This window comes from Dermacentor andersoni, chromosome 5, assembly GCF_023375885.2.
Source record: "Dermacentor andersoni chromosome 5, qqDerAnde1_hic_scaffold, whole genome shotgun sequence".
NCBI lineage: Eukaryota > Metazoa > Arthropoda > Arachnida > Ixodida > Ixodidae > Dermacentor > Dermacentor andersoni.
In genome coordinates, this window is record NC_092818.1 from 189,372,323 (window position 1) to 189,386,928 (window position 14,606).

The window sequence follows — 14,606 nt, forward strand, 5'->3', positions numbered from 1 at the left end:
GTACTTCGTAAAATCGGCTTTCGTTAGGTGGAACTTCAACAGTAGTGACTATGCGATTCGAAGACCGAATCGAATAGGATACTATTCGATTTCGATTCGTTAGTCGAGAGTTTCTAATATTAGCACAACCCTAATTCTATAACCACCTTCTCATGTTCGTTGACATTACTATAATTATTCGAGCGTGCGTAGCTTTCTGGGTTGATGGTTGGTGAAACCAAGTACCTAGGATCTTCGCCTTTGTAAAGGGCCGACCGTCCAGTCGGCAGTGGGAGAGATCCGGAGAGAGTGACGTTGGACGCAGAGACAGAGCGAGAGAGACGAGAGAAAAGGTAGGGAGGTCGACACACGTCCGGTCTGTTACCCTACACTGCATGGGAAGTGGCTATAGTGGTGATGAGAGGGAAAGAAGGGACAGAGAGAGAGCACTAGTTACCCGCACACGTGACGATGCGCAGCATTTTCACGGGTTTAGCGTCGACGTTAGACATCGGACGTCGAAGCGTGTGTGCAAAAGGAAGTGCTGGATGGTCGCATATAAAGGATCAAACCATTCCGATGAGAAGGCATACGAACTTGCGAAGGCCACACCCCCCGTCGTAGGCATGGTGTATGGTCGCGCCGCGAAAAAGTTGATGATAAGCACAGCTTTAGGGACGAATCAAGCATGAAGAAACGACGCCTGCAATCCTCCGGAGTCTTCCAAAGAACCAGCGTGATGTCAAGAGCAATTCTTCGAAGTTCCTAATATCAGCATAAACTTCGTTATCATGGGCGGATCGGGTGCGATTTTCGCATTTGCGAACACCTAATGGAAAACTAAATTGCTCCCGACGTACGGTTTATGCAGTCCTCTTCGTGGAAAAGAAAGTAAAACAACCTAGAAGCTGTTATCGTGAAGCGTTTTTAGGGCTAGAACTCTTGACTTCAACAAAACAAAACAAAACTAATAAACAGGCAGCGCACAATGGCATGTGTGATTATCCGTGTTGTTATTGGTTTCGGCTCGTCGAAGCTGCGTCTGCAATTTTGTAGAAAAGTTGAGCACCCGCAAACATGGAAAAATTGTACGCATGATGGGACCACGTGTGTATGTGCGTGTGTGTATTTGCAAATTTGCAAGTTGTTTGCAAAGATACTTTATTTATCTTCAGAAGAGAGGCCTTGTAGCTACACTTTGATGGTGTCTTGCTGTATGATGCACATGTGCTCCTAGATTTTTTTTTCACCTGTGACCTATGCAGTGTCCTATATGAACTGCTAGATACCTTTTTCTTCTAAGACGTGATTTTCGTAGCGCTAAAGTTTTCTCAGCTATTGCGCCTGAGCCTCCACTTAAGCAGCACGAACCCGATAACCTTCAAAAGCAGGTCCATAGCCAACACAATACCGGAATACGCCGCCAAGTTCACGTCTTCTGCGTCCAGCATGTGCAGCACTTGCGCGCCGTCCACAGGCACGCACAGTACATCTGCGTCTCGTTCGTCGCACTCGAGTGGACCGCGGCCTCCACCGAATACCGCAGTCATCATAGCTCGGTACGCGTAGTATATAGGCGTCGAGTACGGAAGCCACGCGAGAGCCGGTAGCAGGTACCGGCGTTGCACCAAGAAGCCGCTGAACAAGAAGACCGGTGCCGCCGACGCCAGGCCCACGATTACAGCCAGCTGCGCGGAAGCAGCATGTAATGCAATGACGAAGGGGTAGCCATAGTGAAACAAGCGCGTTGAAGTACAGCGTACAATTAGGCGGGAAGACAAGCGCACTTACGGTACACTTCTGACGAAAGGCTCGTTGAGCATCGTTTATTGTGTTTCATTTACTTTCATACACTTGTTTTTGCTCTGCGCCGTTCACCAAGTATAGCTTAGTTAACGCTACGCTAGAACCACTGGTTGCAGGGGCAGCTTGCACGAACATTTAATGACGAAAATAATAACGAATTTAAAAACGCGTTCTAGTATTGACTAGGAGTTGTCTAGGGAACATTTAGGAGCGCATTCTTAAGTTCGTTATTATTTTCGTTATTACATGTTCATGCAAGCCGCCCTGGCAGAGCAGGTCAGTTGCGCTATATATGTAGTCAGATCATGAGAACCCAACGAGTAATGACACGAAGGACACGCGTAGGCGTGGCCCGCGCGTGTCTGGTTAGAAGGTCTCCAAGAGCTCGCAGCAGCGAACGTCTTTACCTTCGTGCTGCCTGTCGCTTCCACGCGAACAAAGCGGCGAGTACACAGGGCTCGCAAATGTCTCAGAGCACGCCGCTCGATGCCCCTTTCGCAGATAACTTTGTGTATATGGGTCCGCGTATCTTACTTCAACGCGAAGCGGTGAGGACACAGCGCACGAAGATATCAGCAGTCGGCACACTCTGTCTGCATCGCAGCTCGCGTTCGAGGTATATATGGTCAGCGCCGTGCGAACGGATTGATCTAATGGGTTAGCGGAGCAGACGAGAACTTCATTGTGATGCCGTGCTGCTACACCTTCGCGGTTGCCGCAACCGACAAGCTGAGGGCAAAAGGCTTTTTCTTTAACCATCCGCCGAGCGCAACACACAAAGTGTGGATGCACAGGATCGGGACTTCAAGTAGGTTGCAAAAAAATGTATGGCTTTAGGAAATGCCACAGTTCTTCATTACCTACCCGCAGTGGTTGCTTAGTGCCTGCAGTGTTCGGCTGCTGAGCACGAGGTTGCAGGACCGTATCCCAGCAACGGCGGACGCATTTCGACGTGGGCGAAATGCGAAAACGCCCGTGTACTTAGATTTAGGCGCGTTAAAGAACCCTTGGTGGTCCAAATTTCTGGAGTCCCCCACTACGGCGTGCCTCATAATCAGATCGTGATTTTCACACTTACAACCTCATTATTTAATTTTTTTTAGTTCTTCATTACCTCTTCTTTTGAATCTAGTTAGCCTGCCTCTTTAATTAAGTGCTTGCGTATGTGTCCATGCTGTGCGCCGTTTTTAGCGCATTTAAGTTGACATTTTTTTAATATTCTCGCCTTGTTTCATAAGAGATTTCTTTGTTTTGTTGCACCCGCCGTGGTTGCTCAGTGGCTATGGTGTTAGGCTGCTGAGCACGAGGTCGCGGGATCGTATCCCGGCCACGGCGGCCACATTTCGATGGGGGCGAAATGCGAAAACACCCGTGTACTTAGATTTAGGTGCACGTTAAAGAACCCCAGGTGGTCGAAATTTCCGGAGCCCTCCACTACGGTGTGCCTCATAATCAGAAAGTGGTTTTGGCACGTAAAACCCCATACCATATACCATACCATACCACCATTTGTTTTGTGGCGAAAGTGCTCGCGTCTGCGGCTGGCCTGTGACATAACAACGACTTTATTCAGGTCACGTTCTCAGCTCCACCAGAAGTTAGCGCATTCTCGGCGCTTTTGAAAGGCTCACGAATGGCATCTTCGCCTGGCCGTTTCGGAGTGCTCTAGACCACTCTAGCGAGCTTCGTCGTCTTCGGCTGGTTGAAAGAGGGTGAGCGCCTTGCGTTCGGCATTTTTTTTTTTTTTTTTTTTTTTGTCGCTCTCCTGCATCTTCGGGTGCTCTGAGCGCTCCGAGCCCTGTCGTCGGAGCAGTCGTCGAGGTTAAAGCATTTCCCGCAACGTTATCACAACACAGCATCGCCACTGTTGGCGACGGTCCACCGTAACCTATGCAACCTATGCCACTGCATGCTCGCGCCTCGGGGAACGCTCGTTCCACCGGCGCTTTCGCCGGTGGGAAGAGCGCCGGGAGCTTTGGATAGGCGAAATAACTAACGTTGGCTGTAGTCACGTGGTTATGCTTCTGCCATTTCCTCCTTCGAGAGCGAGTCACACGTTCGGCTTGCGCGTTTGTCCTCTACCTCCGAGTTCGTGGAACACCGTATCTGCCCGACTCTGCTTCGGGGGATGGAGGCGACCCCACAAGGCTTGCGAATTCAGTCGTTTAGCTTCAGTGTTCACACGCATGTATTGATTTGGTTTATGGTGTTTGACTATTTTAACCTTCCGAAACAACTAAAGCTATTATGGAGGTCATAGTGGATGGCTCCGGATAGCTTAATTTAGGCCACCTGGGGACGTTGAGCATGCACTTTGATCGTACAGTACACGGGCCTCTTGCAGTTCACCTCTATCCCCGATACTGTTCGACGTGTCGTCACAATCGGAGGGTTGAGCAGCGGCCACTCGCATGTTTTGGGTGCAAGATTATCATAGCAGAAAAATGCCGCATGGGACCACAGTTCCACCGGACTGCGCTTGGCCAATGGCAACGGAGCAGCACGTGGAAAACAGAAGGCCAACTCTGGCTCCCTGCGGTAGCCATATACATTCACTCTAGACCATGCCAAATTTTCTCGCCACAGGCGAAAGGGGCATTCGAAGCAACAGGCAAGCAAACTGTGACCTCCGAGACAGCGCGCCACGCCATATAGATTAGCTCGGATACCAGATTTTCTGGTTTTGTCGACCGCGAGGCACAGGGCCTTGTCCACGTGACTAGTGTATCAGCTGATTCCTTCCTTGTGCACAACTTGTGTGCTCTGGTCGTGGCGAACAGTGCGACGTTGTACGGCATCATCGACAATGATGTGCTTATTTCCTGCGTGGAGGCACGACCAGACCTGTGGAAGCCGCGACACAAAAATAGGTAAAAAAGGGATGTGATGTGCGCGGAGTTGGCCACTTCTGGGGTGCCAAACGTTTCCGGCGCAGGTAACGTTTTTAAGAAGTTTCAAAGCTATAAGAAATCTTTATGAAGTAAGAACAACTGTTCTGGTTGCAAAAGATTTTTGTAAAATTGTCCTGCTAAAATCGAGGTCTTTAAGGGAATCTGGCCATATTGCACCAAGCTTAAGATTGTCGAAGCCGAGATCACCTTGTGTTTGATAGCCGTATATATAACTGGTTGAGTGTCGATGCCGCGTGCCACCCACCGGCCGGCGCGGACGCCACAAATCTGTTGAAAATTTGTTCCTTGTGGTTTAGCCTTTAGCGCTCCTTCTGAGCAGTTGCGAACACAACACGTGGTTCTGCATACACTGGTCTGAGTGGTACAGACAGTAAACTAAATAATCCCTTTTTCTGGCGCTGACAAACGCCGGCGGTTTTCGTTCGGTCCCATCTCGTGCAGCAGCGAGCTAGATCCACCGTAGCCGAGATGCGATGCCTACAATGCTGTTAGCGGCACTCCTCACTCCGCCAGTGCTCTGAGACCCCTGAACTGCAACGCTAAATGTCGCAATCTCTTTCAATTATTTGCTTTACGGCGAAATTTCCAATTTTCATTAAAGAAGAGTTTTCTTGGTTTCACTTTGTTTAGTACTCTTCTTACGATGCTTCTTCACCCCTCGCAAACCGTTGCATCATCCTGCAAGTCATTGCTGCATCAACCTCGCATACCATTCGACTACATGAACTTGCGTTTGCATAATGCAGAAGGTGTGAACAACTAGACAAGTTGGAAATCAAATACAGCTGTGTGCAGAACGTACCTCTTTGCAAAGCATTTAATTGAAAGGACTAAAGGAACCTTCGCCTAAGCCAGATTCTCGCATGCTCGTTGTATCTTCCATATCTTTTCGATGTCAAAAAGGTATTTCTACAAGTTCTTTACAGTACACGGTGCTTTTCTCCCTAACTAAAGTTTTATGTCAGTGTAACTCAGCACAAAGAACTGAAGCTTCAGAAAATCAAGTCATTTTTTTATCACACAACGCATGAAAGGCTTCTTCAAGCCCCTGACTTCTCCTTATGTGTGGCTCTGATTTATTGATTTCATCTTACGCTTTGCGCACACCAGAACAAGAAATCAGTAACTGTGACCATTTAGCTATTGTCAAAATTTTCCAATCTTGTGTCACAGAGGGGATATTGCAACTTAAGGAGTTACGTGTACAGCAAAAAGGGCCAAGCTTGCACATGTGACTGTTATATTAGATAAGAGCACCATTCGAATTTCGAGCTTACTCAGCATCTCCTCTCGGGCATTTACCTCAGGGTTCAGAGGTGCCGAGCAAATGTAACCAATGCTTTGACTGGTTGAGGACATCTGGACAGCGAAAAGTGCGATGATGGCGATCCGCGACAACTCCATAGGCTGAGAAGTGCTCCAATGGACGATGGAAATCATCAAGAGAGGACAGACAATCTGTGAACAAATGGCATGCACCAAATTGTGAGACACTCGAACAAACAAAATGCCTGTTTGTTAAGTTTGATAATGACATTTCTTCTCATTTCTCTGACAGAATTAACACCGATCGCAGTAATTACTTTCTTTAATCATACGCGTAGCGGCGGTGCAAGGACCGAACAAATTTGCATTGAAATTCTGTGCATGTATGCAAGATGTAAGCGGAAGAGTATAATCCCGTAGAGGGTGTATCGGGACCGCTACTAAACTCTTTACCACGCTGTAGAGAGAGAGAGAGGAGGAGGAGGAGGTCAGACGAGTGTCCGGTTTACTACCTTATAGTGTGGGTAAAAGAAAGGGTGAATAGAAAGAGGAAAGAGGGAGAGACTGAAGATTGCATGCACGCGGCAGGGACACACAGGAGGGTTATAAAGGATAATTCAGGCCTGAGCACTTCAGGAATAGGGCCGCGCTGGAACATTTGACAGCTAGGCTCTACAGAGAGAGAAGCGGCCAAATTGAGAATGGCTAAGAGTCGATAACAACGCAGGGAAGCTATATCGTTCACTTCGAAGTCTGACTGTAACTGCAGGCAGAGAGCCCAAAGGTTGGCGCAGCCGGTCCAGCATGCTCCGCACCAAGACCGCCACAATGGCAGCCACCCAACGCCGTACGTCGGTAGGAGTACAAGGGCGAGAAGGTTGTTTCAACGCTTGATACCGTAGCTGAACGCAGCTAAGTGAGGAGCGACCATTGCTTTGTTGAGGGAGCGTTTTATTTCCTGCAAGCACAGTCGCGTATACAATGAGACTAATAAAGAGAAGTCTTACCTTGCTTTTTTGTTGCCTAACCATTCGGACAGAACAACACGCGTTCGTGTGTACGCAGTACGTGTACGTCTTTGACGCGTCTGTCAAGTATCGGGTTAGAGCAGGCTATATACAGCGCGTTAGAGCTTTCCTCGACTAATCTATTTTCATTGCTTATTTCATTCGCTTTGCTGAAAATCGTACACTACAGTCAATTTCCTTGCGCTTTGTGTGAAATGTATCATTTGTCAGAATAAGAACCTGCCCATCAAAATATCTTAACATAAGAACGTATAAGCGCCATCGCAAGCAAAGTGCACGCGGCAGATTCGGGAAAATGGCAGATGCAACAGATCTTACACAACAGTTTTGACAGTGACATAGTCAATTTGTGTTATATAAGCAACTATAGAGCAGAGATGTTGCAGACACTGCAAACTCAGAGAAAAGATCTGTACGGATTCCATCGACGATGATCGTAAATGCAAGCCAATAGCCGAACGGCCTCAAGAAAGCTATTCGCTTTTTAGAGGAGTGATGTGCTCGATGGCATATATTTGTTGTAGTGATTGTATTTACGTAGTGTTTGTTGATTCATTGCATAATTTCGTAAGGAACGGAGCCGTTAGCCAGTACATCTCTAGCGGCGATACAGGTCGACAGCACGGGCGTCTCAATGAGTTACGACAGCTGGCGTTTGGTATCGAAAATGCACCCCGCAACGCTAGCAGGCGTGCCCTTTGCTTCCGTGCCTGTATTCCAACCTTTGACTGCGAAAACGGGTGAAAAAGCCAAGCCAGGTACTCAGCAAGTATCTTGTCGTACGTTGAGGCCGGCCGAACCTACGGATGCCAGATGAGGTGAGGTTGGACTGCAGGCCAAATTCATCGAGAGGTGTGACGTTATCCTTTAGGCGCCGATCGCAAACACTCACATATAGGTTAATTGAAATGGCTGAGGAAGTCCGCTCCCAGTATGGCAAAGCTGACTTCGGTGATCACAAACACCCGTCTTTTTTTTTTTATTGCGATAATGACTTGCCCTGAAGGCATAATTCTTGATGCGTATATGTGTATTATATTTGTGCTGTTAGGCCTGTGTTGTGTATGAATTGAAGCAGTGTTTTGTGGAATCTGTTGTCATGTATCCGGCGGTCATAGCTGGTTGTCACACTGTAGCGGAGGCCGGCTTGCAGTAGGAGGCGCGAGCGTTCCGATTTTAAACCAGTACATGTCCATATTAGGTGGTATGCATCTGCTTCCATCTCAGGAACGGAGCAGTATGGACACGTAGCACCCAGTGGTAAATGCGACCAGTTCCACCTTGAGATAACAGCCGGTGTAAGGGCCACCCCGGCCCGAAGCCTCCTAAGCACAACTTCCTCCGCCCTAGTAAGGTGAAGGGGGAGGGAGCAGACACACGGTGGGATAAGAGCGCGTGTGTCCTGCCGGAGAAAGTTTTTACGGGCTCGGAGCGAGTTAAGGAGTTGAGGTGGGAGGGGAATAGGCGGAAGATCAGGATTAGGAGGGCAGTGTGCCTGCTGGTCAGCAGCAATGTAGTGAGGGTTCGCTGAATGGCCTTGAATCCAGTGTACCTTGACGCAAGTAGCAGTCTTACTATTCATAGTGTGTGTTGTCTCTCAGATTTCCATCGCCTTATCAACCTTCTTGAGTTCCTGAATAGCCGCTAAGAATCAGTGAAGATATCTAGTTGCTTGATGGTAGGCAGCTTAGATGTCGCATCTTGCACAGCGTCGTGGATGGCTTGAAGTTCCATTACTAGAGTGCTGGCTTTCGCAGATAAATAGCGCTGGTGGCCGCTGATGGAATTATGCGTAGTACTCAGGAATGATGTCCTTCCGCCGTCTGGGAGAATGGCAGCATCCGTATAGACTTTGCAGGTGTTAACGCATGATGCATCGACGGTATTGTGTTCGTCAATAATACCTGTTGTATCGCTGCGTCGTAACTTCGTTGGCTTATTAGTTGTGATGCTGGTGAATTCCCAGGGAGGCATTGGATAGGGCTGATTGTCAATCCGAGAGCCGCGGTGAAAATGAGCATGCAACGCAGCGACAGCCGGAATAAGTTGCTTTTCTATTTCACGTGCTTTTTCACGTTGCAAAATTAGCTCTGCAATTGTGTTGAGCTGGGCATGTTCCTGTAAGGTTGGTATTGGAGTGATGCGGGGCAGTGCTGTGATTGTGCGCATAGGATCGCGATTAATCGTCTCCAACTGTGCCAGCTGTGCCAAAGTCAGCCGTTGAAATTGTGCTTGATATAAAATTCGTGGCTGCAAGACTGCACGCACCAACAGTCGAGCTACGTCAGTACGAGCTCTAGCTGCTTTTGCTGCAATGCGACGAATAAGGTGAAGTGTTTTTGTCGAACTCTGTCTGGTTTTACGGAGCCAGTATGCACCACTGCCGGATTGGTGAATATCGAGACCCAGTATGCGGACCTCAGAAGCCTCAGGGATTGTCACTGTGCCGAGTCTAAATGTAAAGGAGTGCTGCGTGATTCTTGTGCGCCCTTTCTTGTTGGCCACCACAACATAGCTTGATTTTTGGGCGGAAATGTCCAACCCTGCTTTCCGAGCGTAGTTGTTCAGCACATCAAGGGCTTCTTGAAGCTGTTGAGTTTGTCTAGATATATCTTTATGCACGGACCACAAAGTGACGTCATCCGCATAGATTAAGAACCTCACATCTGGAATCCGATGTAGTTGCCAGGCTAGAGGTATTAGAGCAACGTTGAAGAGAAGAGGAGCCAGAACCGAACCTTGTGGGACTCCTCTGTTCGATGTGAAGTATCCTTCTTGCCTTCCATCTACTCTAATCGCAAATGTGCGATTCTGAAGGAATGAGTAGATGAATCTTATCACCCGCGGTGGAAGTCCCAGGTCGATGAGGTTGGATATAATGATTTCATGGTCTATATTGTCATGAGCTTTCGTTATGTCTGTTGCTACTACCGTGCGCACAGCGTGACTGTGTGGAGAAACCTGTAAAACATCGTCTGATAGCATAGAAAGTCCGTCTTCAGATCCCAAGTAAGAACGGAATCCAATTTGAGCAGGATGATATTTATCGTGGCGTTCAAGCCACCAGGAAACTCGTGTGGCCAGCATCTTTTCAGCGAGTTTGCAGACAGTTGAGGTTAGTGAAATTGGGCGTAAAGACTGCAGGCTATTTGGAGACTTTCCGGGTTTCGGAATCGCGACAACAATTGAATGCTTCCAATCAGGTGGAATGTTTCCAGTCTCCCATACTTTATTAATAGACTGAAGAAGTGCGTCGAGAGCTGCTCCTTCCATGTTCTTGAAAACCTCGTAAGGAATACCATCGGGACCAGGTGTTGTTCGTTGCTTCGAAGTTTCAATCGCCGCTATTAGTTCGGCCATGCTGAAAGGGCTGGATATTTCGGATTTGGAGGTTGTGCCAGACTCATCAATTTCGGGGCAGTTTATAGGTGACGTTTGATCGTATTTCGGGAAAAACGCTCTAGCAGCCTGTTCTGCAAATTGATGTGGCGAACTCTGCATCGCTAACCTAACGCTCGCTGCAGGGTCAGGTTGCTTATGACCGCGTTCCATTGACCGGAACGTACGCCAAAGTGCTCTGTTTCCAATGCCCGATCCAAGATTCTCGCACCACTCATACCATCGTCGTCGAGAAAGTTGCTTTTCGGGCTGACGCGCCTTCGCCGCTATATGGTTAGCACGTGCACGTCTACCTGGTGCATCGGGATTCCTCCCATCTGTGCACACCTATCTGTGCAAGCGCCAGAGTCCAATGTCTAGCGTTATTTACCGGAGCTCATACGACGCGATGGCAGTGCTGTTCACTGCGTGGAGGGTGGATGTGGACTTGCCGCGTTGGCTATTTGCGGCCGTGGCGGAAATTATAGACAGCTCTTCTCCTGTGTCGACGAGGAAGCGGGTGCCGGTGATGCGATCGACTACGAAAAATAGGCGGCTTGCGCGAGGGCCGATGTCACATGCTGCCGTTAGCGACTGGCCGGTGCGTTTCCCGTCCTGGGCTGGGTGCAGCGACTTGCTCGCTCGCGAAAGTGACGGTTGTACCAGCAGAACTGCCGCAGCCAGTCTCTAGGTGCGCTGCGAGACTGAAGGCGAATGGTTGCGCCGAAGTTGGTCGCCAATATTGCCATCAGTCGTCAGCTTCTCTAGTGCACTGGTAAGCCGACCGACTTTTCCTCCAGGCGCGAGAGTCGGTCTCCTGGCTCTGACACTCACGCAGCGGCGATAGGTAGCTGTGCCACAGAAGAGCAGTCGCATATGCGGTCAGCGAGTGCAGCTAGCTGATCGAGACTCGTCTCGCCGGAACCCGCCAGCACCATGCGTGCGGACTGCGGGAGGCCTTGCAAGAACAGCTCGCGCAAAATTGGAAGTTGGCTCTCGTTTGCGGAGTGGCCACCCAGCAAATGACGCAACCGGTGAAGTTGTGAAGGTCGTTGGTCGCCGAGTTCCTCGGAGGTGAGCTGTTGGAGCCTACTCTGTTGCGATGGCTCGAGGCGCTGCAGGACCTTGCGTTTCAGGTCGTCGTATGCTGTGGCCAAAGGCGTGCCCGCTAGCACAGCAAATCGTCTATCGCATCGGTCATGTCGGAGGGCAGCGCGGCGACGACGTGCTGGTACCTTGCTGTCTGTGAAGCGATACGCCGGAGAGGAAAATGTGTCTGTACATGCCTACACCAAGCTCGGAGATTCTTGGGCCAAAGGCTGGGAAGCTGAAGCTCTGCGCCGATGACAGGAGACGTAATCGTAGCGTCGTCTCTGTCAGCAGGAGTAGGAGCAGCGTCGTCCATGGCTAGTGTTCGAAAAAAAAGGCGTAAGTGTCCTGGGTGACGACTTGTCGGGAGCTCGGTTAAGCGGAGGCAACTAATACACGTTTTGGCAGCTTGATAATGGAGAGTCGGCTGGCTTTATTCAAGAGTAAAGGTAGGTTTGCCGAATGGCAATGCTGGCACCCCAGTCGGGCAGCCGCTTCGCTTGGAGCAGGGGGCAATGACCCCGACGGCGGGGACAGCGAAGTGACGGACGGTCGCTACACATCCGATCCACACAACTGACAATAGCACGCTCCTGCGCGTACATACAATGCGAAGGACGTAGCGCTCTCCCAATAAATTTCGCGGTAAATAATACTGTGGCGCGAGCTTCCGCGGCGGCGGCGGCGGCTTGACTGCAGCGTACGGAGCATAGAGTGAGGTAACTGCACTTTCGTACGTAAAATAACCCGCCTGACTGTTGTGTTGTGACACGCCATAGCACTGTCATAACATAACGGACTTGTGTTGTGACAGTGCTATCAGAAAACCACTCATAGTGAGGACTCCTGAAGAGCAACGTGCATGCTAGGCACGGCAAATTTCTCTTCTCTCTGGAACACTCTTTGTAGGTGCACGAGGTAGCGACGCAAGTCGAAGGCCGTCAAAATGATTAAGGCTAATAATTAGTTAAAGTACATGTGAATTTCGCCACGTGAATAATTTCGACCTACGTCGCAATGGGTGCTCGTTCTAGTCGTTTACAGCTTCGCTGTCCAACCACCTTCACAGCGTGGATTGGATTCCACTTTTTTATTAAGCTTCGTTATTTTTATTCTAACCTCCTAGGTGACCTTGTTGCTATGTTGCTTGAACAAAAACAAGGTGTAAGCAATTACCCGTATGCAATTTTTTTCGTTAAACTACAGTATTTTGCATACTATGTGTGTTTAGGGTAAAAATGTTTGATCACGTGGTATTGAAGTCCTACAGGTTAACCATGCCCAGATTCAGCTAATTTTTTTCCTTTACTTCTTCCTGAAGTGATGTACATGCGAAATTCAGAATTAATAAAGATTCAGAAGGCAAGCGCTCTTGTAAGTACAGTACGTACCGTAACTGGTATTTCGGCGATTATTCTTGCAACGTAGTACAAACTTGGGTCGTACCACCTGTTTCCTTGCTCTCGCATGACAACGTCAATCTCCAAGGGAACTGAAATTGAATCCGCAACGAGGAAATGCAATCATGTGCTTGATTTATCTCCACAACTATGCGAGAAATGCACACGTCTCTCTGCAGTAGGAAAATACACGCCGAAAAAAGAACACGAAAATTTGTTTGTTTTTTTTAGCCCTACACTCTGGTCATTCTTATTATCGTTCGTGTAGTATATAACGCCTGTCATGATATACCAAGTGCCAATATGGAGGACAAATAGAAAGTTTAAGACAATCCTTGTTCTCATCTTGCCCAATGAGCGCAATTGGCAATGAATACATTATCGAAATTGTCGACTGCTTAAGAGAATGTAAAATAAGTGAGAAAATAATGTTATCTTTTAAAGAAGGGAAAATATACAACTAACTAATAACGGCACGAAAAGCATCACCAAAATGTACATGTAATAAATACATTATATTAATGTACTGATGTAAAATAAGGTAAAATAATGACGCGGTCAGGACTTAATTTCTTTAGTGATTTGTTAGTAGCTACTGAAAACTATAAGTTGACATAAAAAGGCTTATATATCTTGCAGTGCGTGTGTCAGCGCGAAATGCTCATAGGTGTATTGCGACACACACAGGGGGCTATCAACCGGAACGCGCACTTTCAACCAGATATTTTATTTCGAAGACACAATTTATGTGCAGTTACCGCTTACCTTTACCTCTTAGGATGCCATAAATTTGGCCCCTCCCTGTTAAACGATCGATTGGAATGTTGTCGGTTGACTTGTAGTTTGTAACACTATCGCTCAGAAATTTCCAACCGCCTATACCTTACCCAACGAACAATAATATTAATAAATTTCTTACCACTAAGTGAAGAACCGCGATTTAAACTGCCACACGAAGACATCAAGATGAAAGGGGAGATGGATGCATGCACTAGCAGCATTGTGATGCCGCTCTGCGCCTTGTCAAGTCTGTTCATACTCCTTATTTCATCCTCGTATTCATGCTTTTTACACTCATAACCATCACGTGGCACGCACGCTGTTCTGGCCGTAGCGTAAGGCATCTTTAAGGTACTACCAGTTAAGCCATATATAAATCTCCACGTCCTAAAAAGAATTACAACTTTCATGCTGCGCTATGATAATTTACGCAAAGGCATTGTCAGCTTCTGAAACAAAAAATATAAATGAATTCTTGGGTTTTACGTGCCAGAACCACAGTCTGCTTAAGAGGCACGCTGTGGTGGGGGACTCTAAATTGAGTAGTTTGACCACCTGGGGTTCTCAGCTTGCGCCGAACGCACGGTACATGAGCGTTTTTTTGCAATTCTTCCCTATCGAAATGCGTCCACCGTGGTCCGGAATTGAAACCGCGACGTCGAGATTAGCAGCGCAACGCCATAGCCGCTAAGTGAGAAAAGGATCATATTTTCGTTTTTAGGGGCAGTATTACAGCACCATGTTGTTTCTTTGTAGTGCAGTGCTTAAGCAATGCTTATTCTTACTATTGACCCTTTTCGCGAAGCAGTTCGTTCCGTAGAAACGAGATGGCGCTTTCGGCGACGCACCGCACGTCACCTCAGCGACAGCACACGCATACGAAACTGTTACCGCTTCTACTTTGCTTTTGTGTGATCAGCCGTTGGAAATGCGAGTTTTCGCTAGCTCATTGTGCTCCAAGTGTGCTG

The 14,606-nt window shown here is 48.2% G+C and overlaps 1 protein-coding gene across 1 annotated transcript in view; it reads right to left on the reverse strand.

The window, feature by feature from the left end:
* Positions 1-1,123: 1,123 nt before the first annotated feature.
* The window catches only part of LOC126532312 (ATP-binding cassette sub-family G member 1-like), a 40,194-nt gene continuing 26,711 nt past the window's right edge, over positions 1,124-14,606 (reverse strand). Inside the window, exons 11-13 of the mRNA XM_050180000.3 lie at positions 12,850-12,950; positions 6,000-6,155; positions 1,124-1,667 (exon numbers count right to left, since the gene is read on the reverse strand). Of these exons, the coding sequence (XP_050035957.1) occupies positions 1,311-1,667; positions 6,000-6,155; positions 12,850-12,950 (614 nt within the window). The 3' untranslated portion in view covers positions 1,124-1,310. The remainder of the gene's footprint in view (positions 1,668-5,999; positions 6,156-12,849; positions 12,951-14,606) is intronic.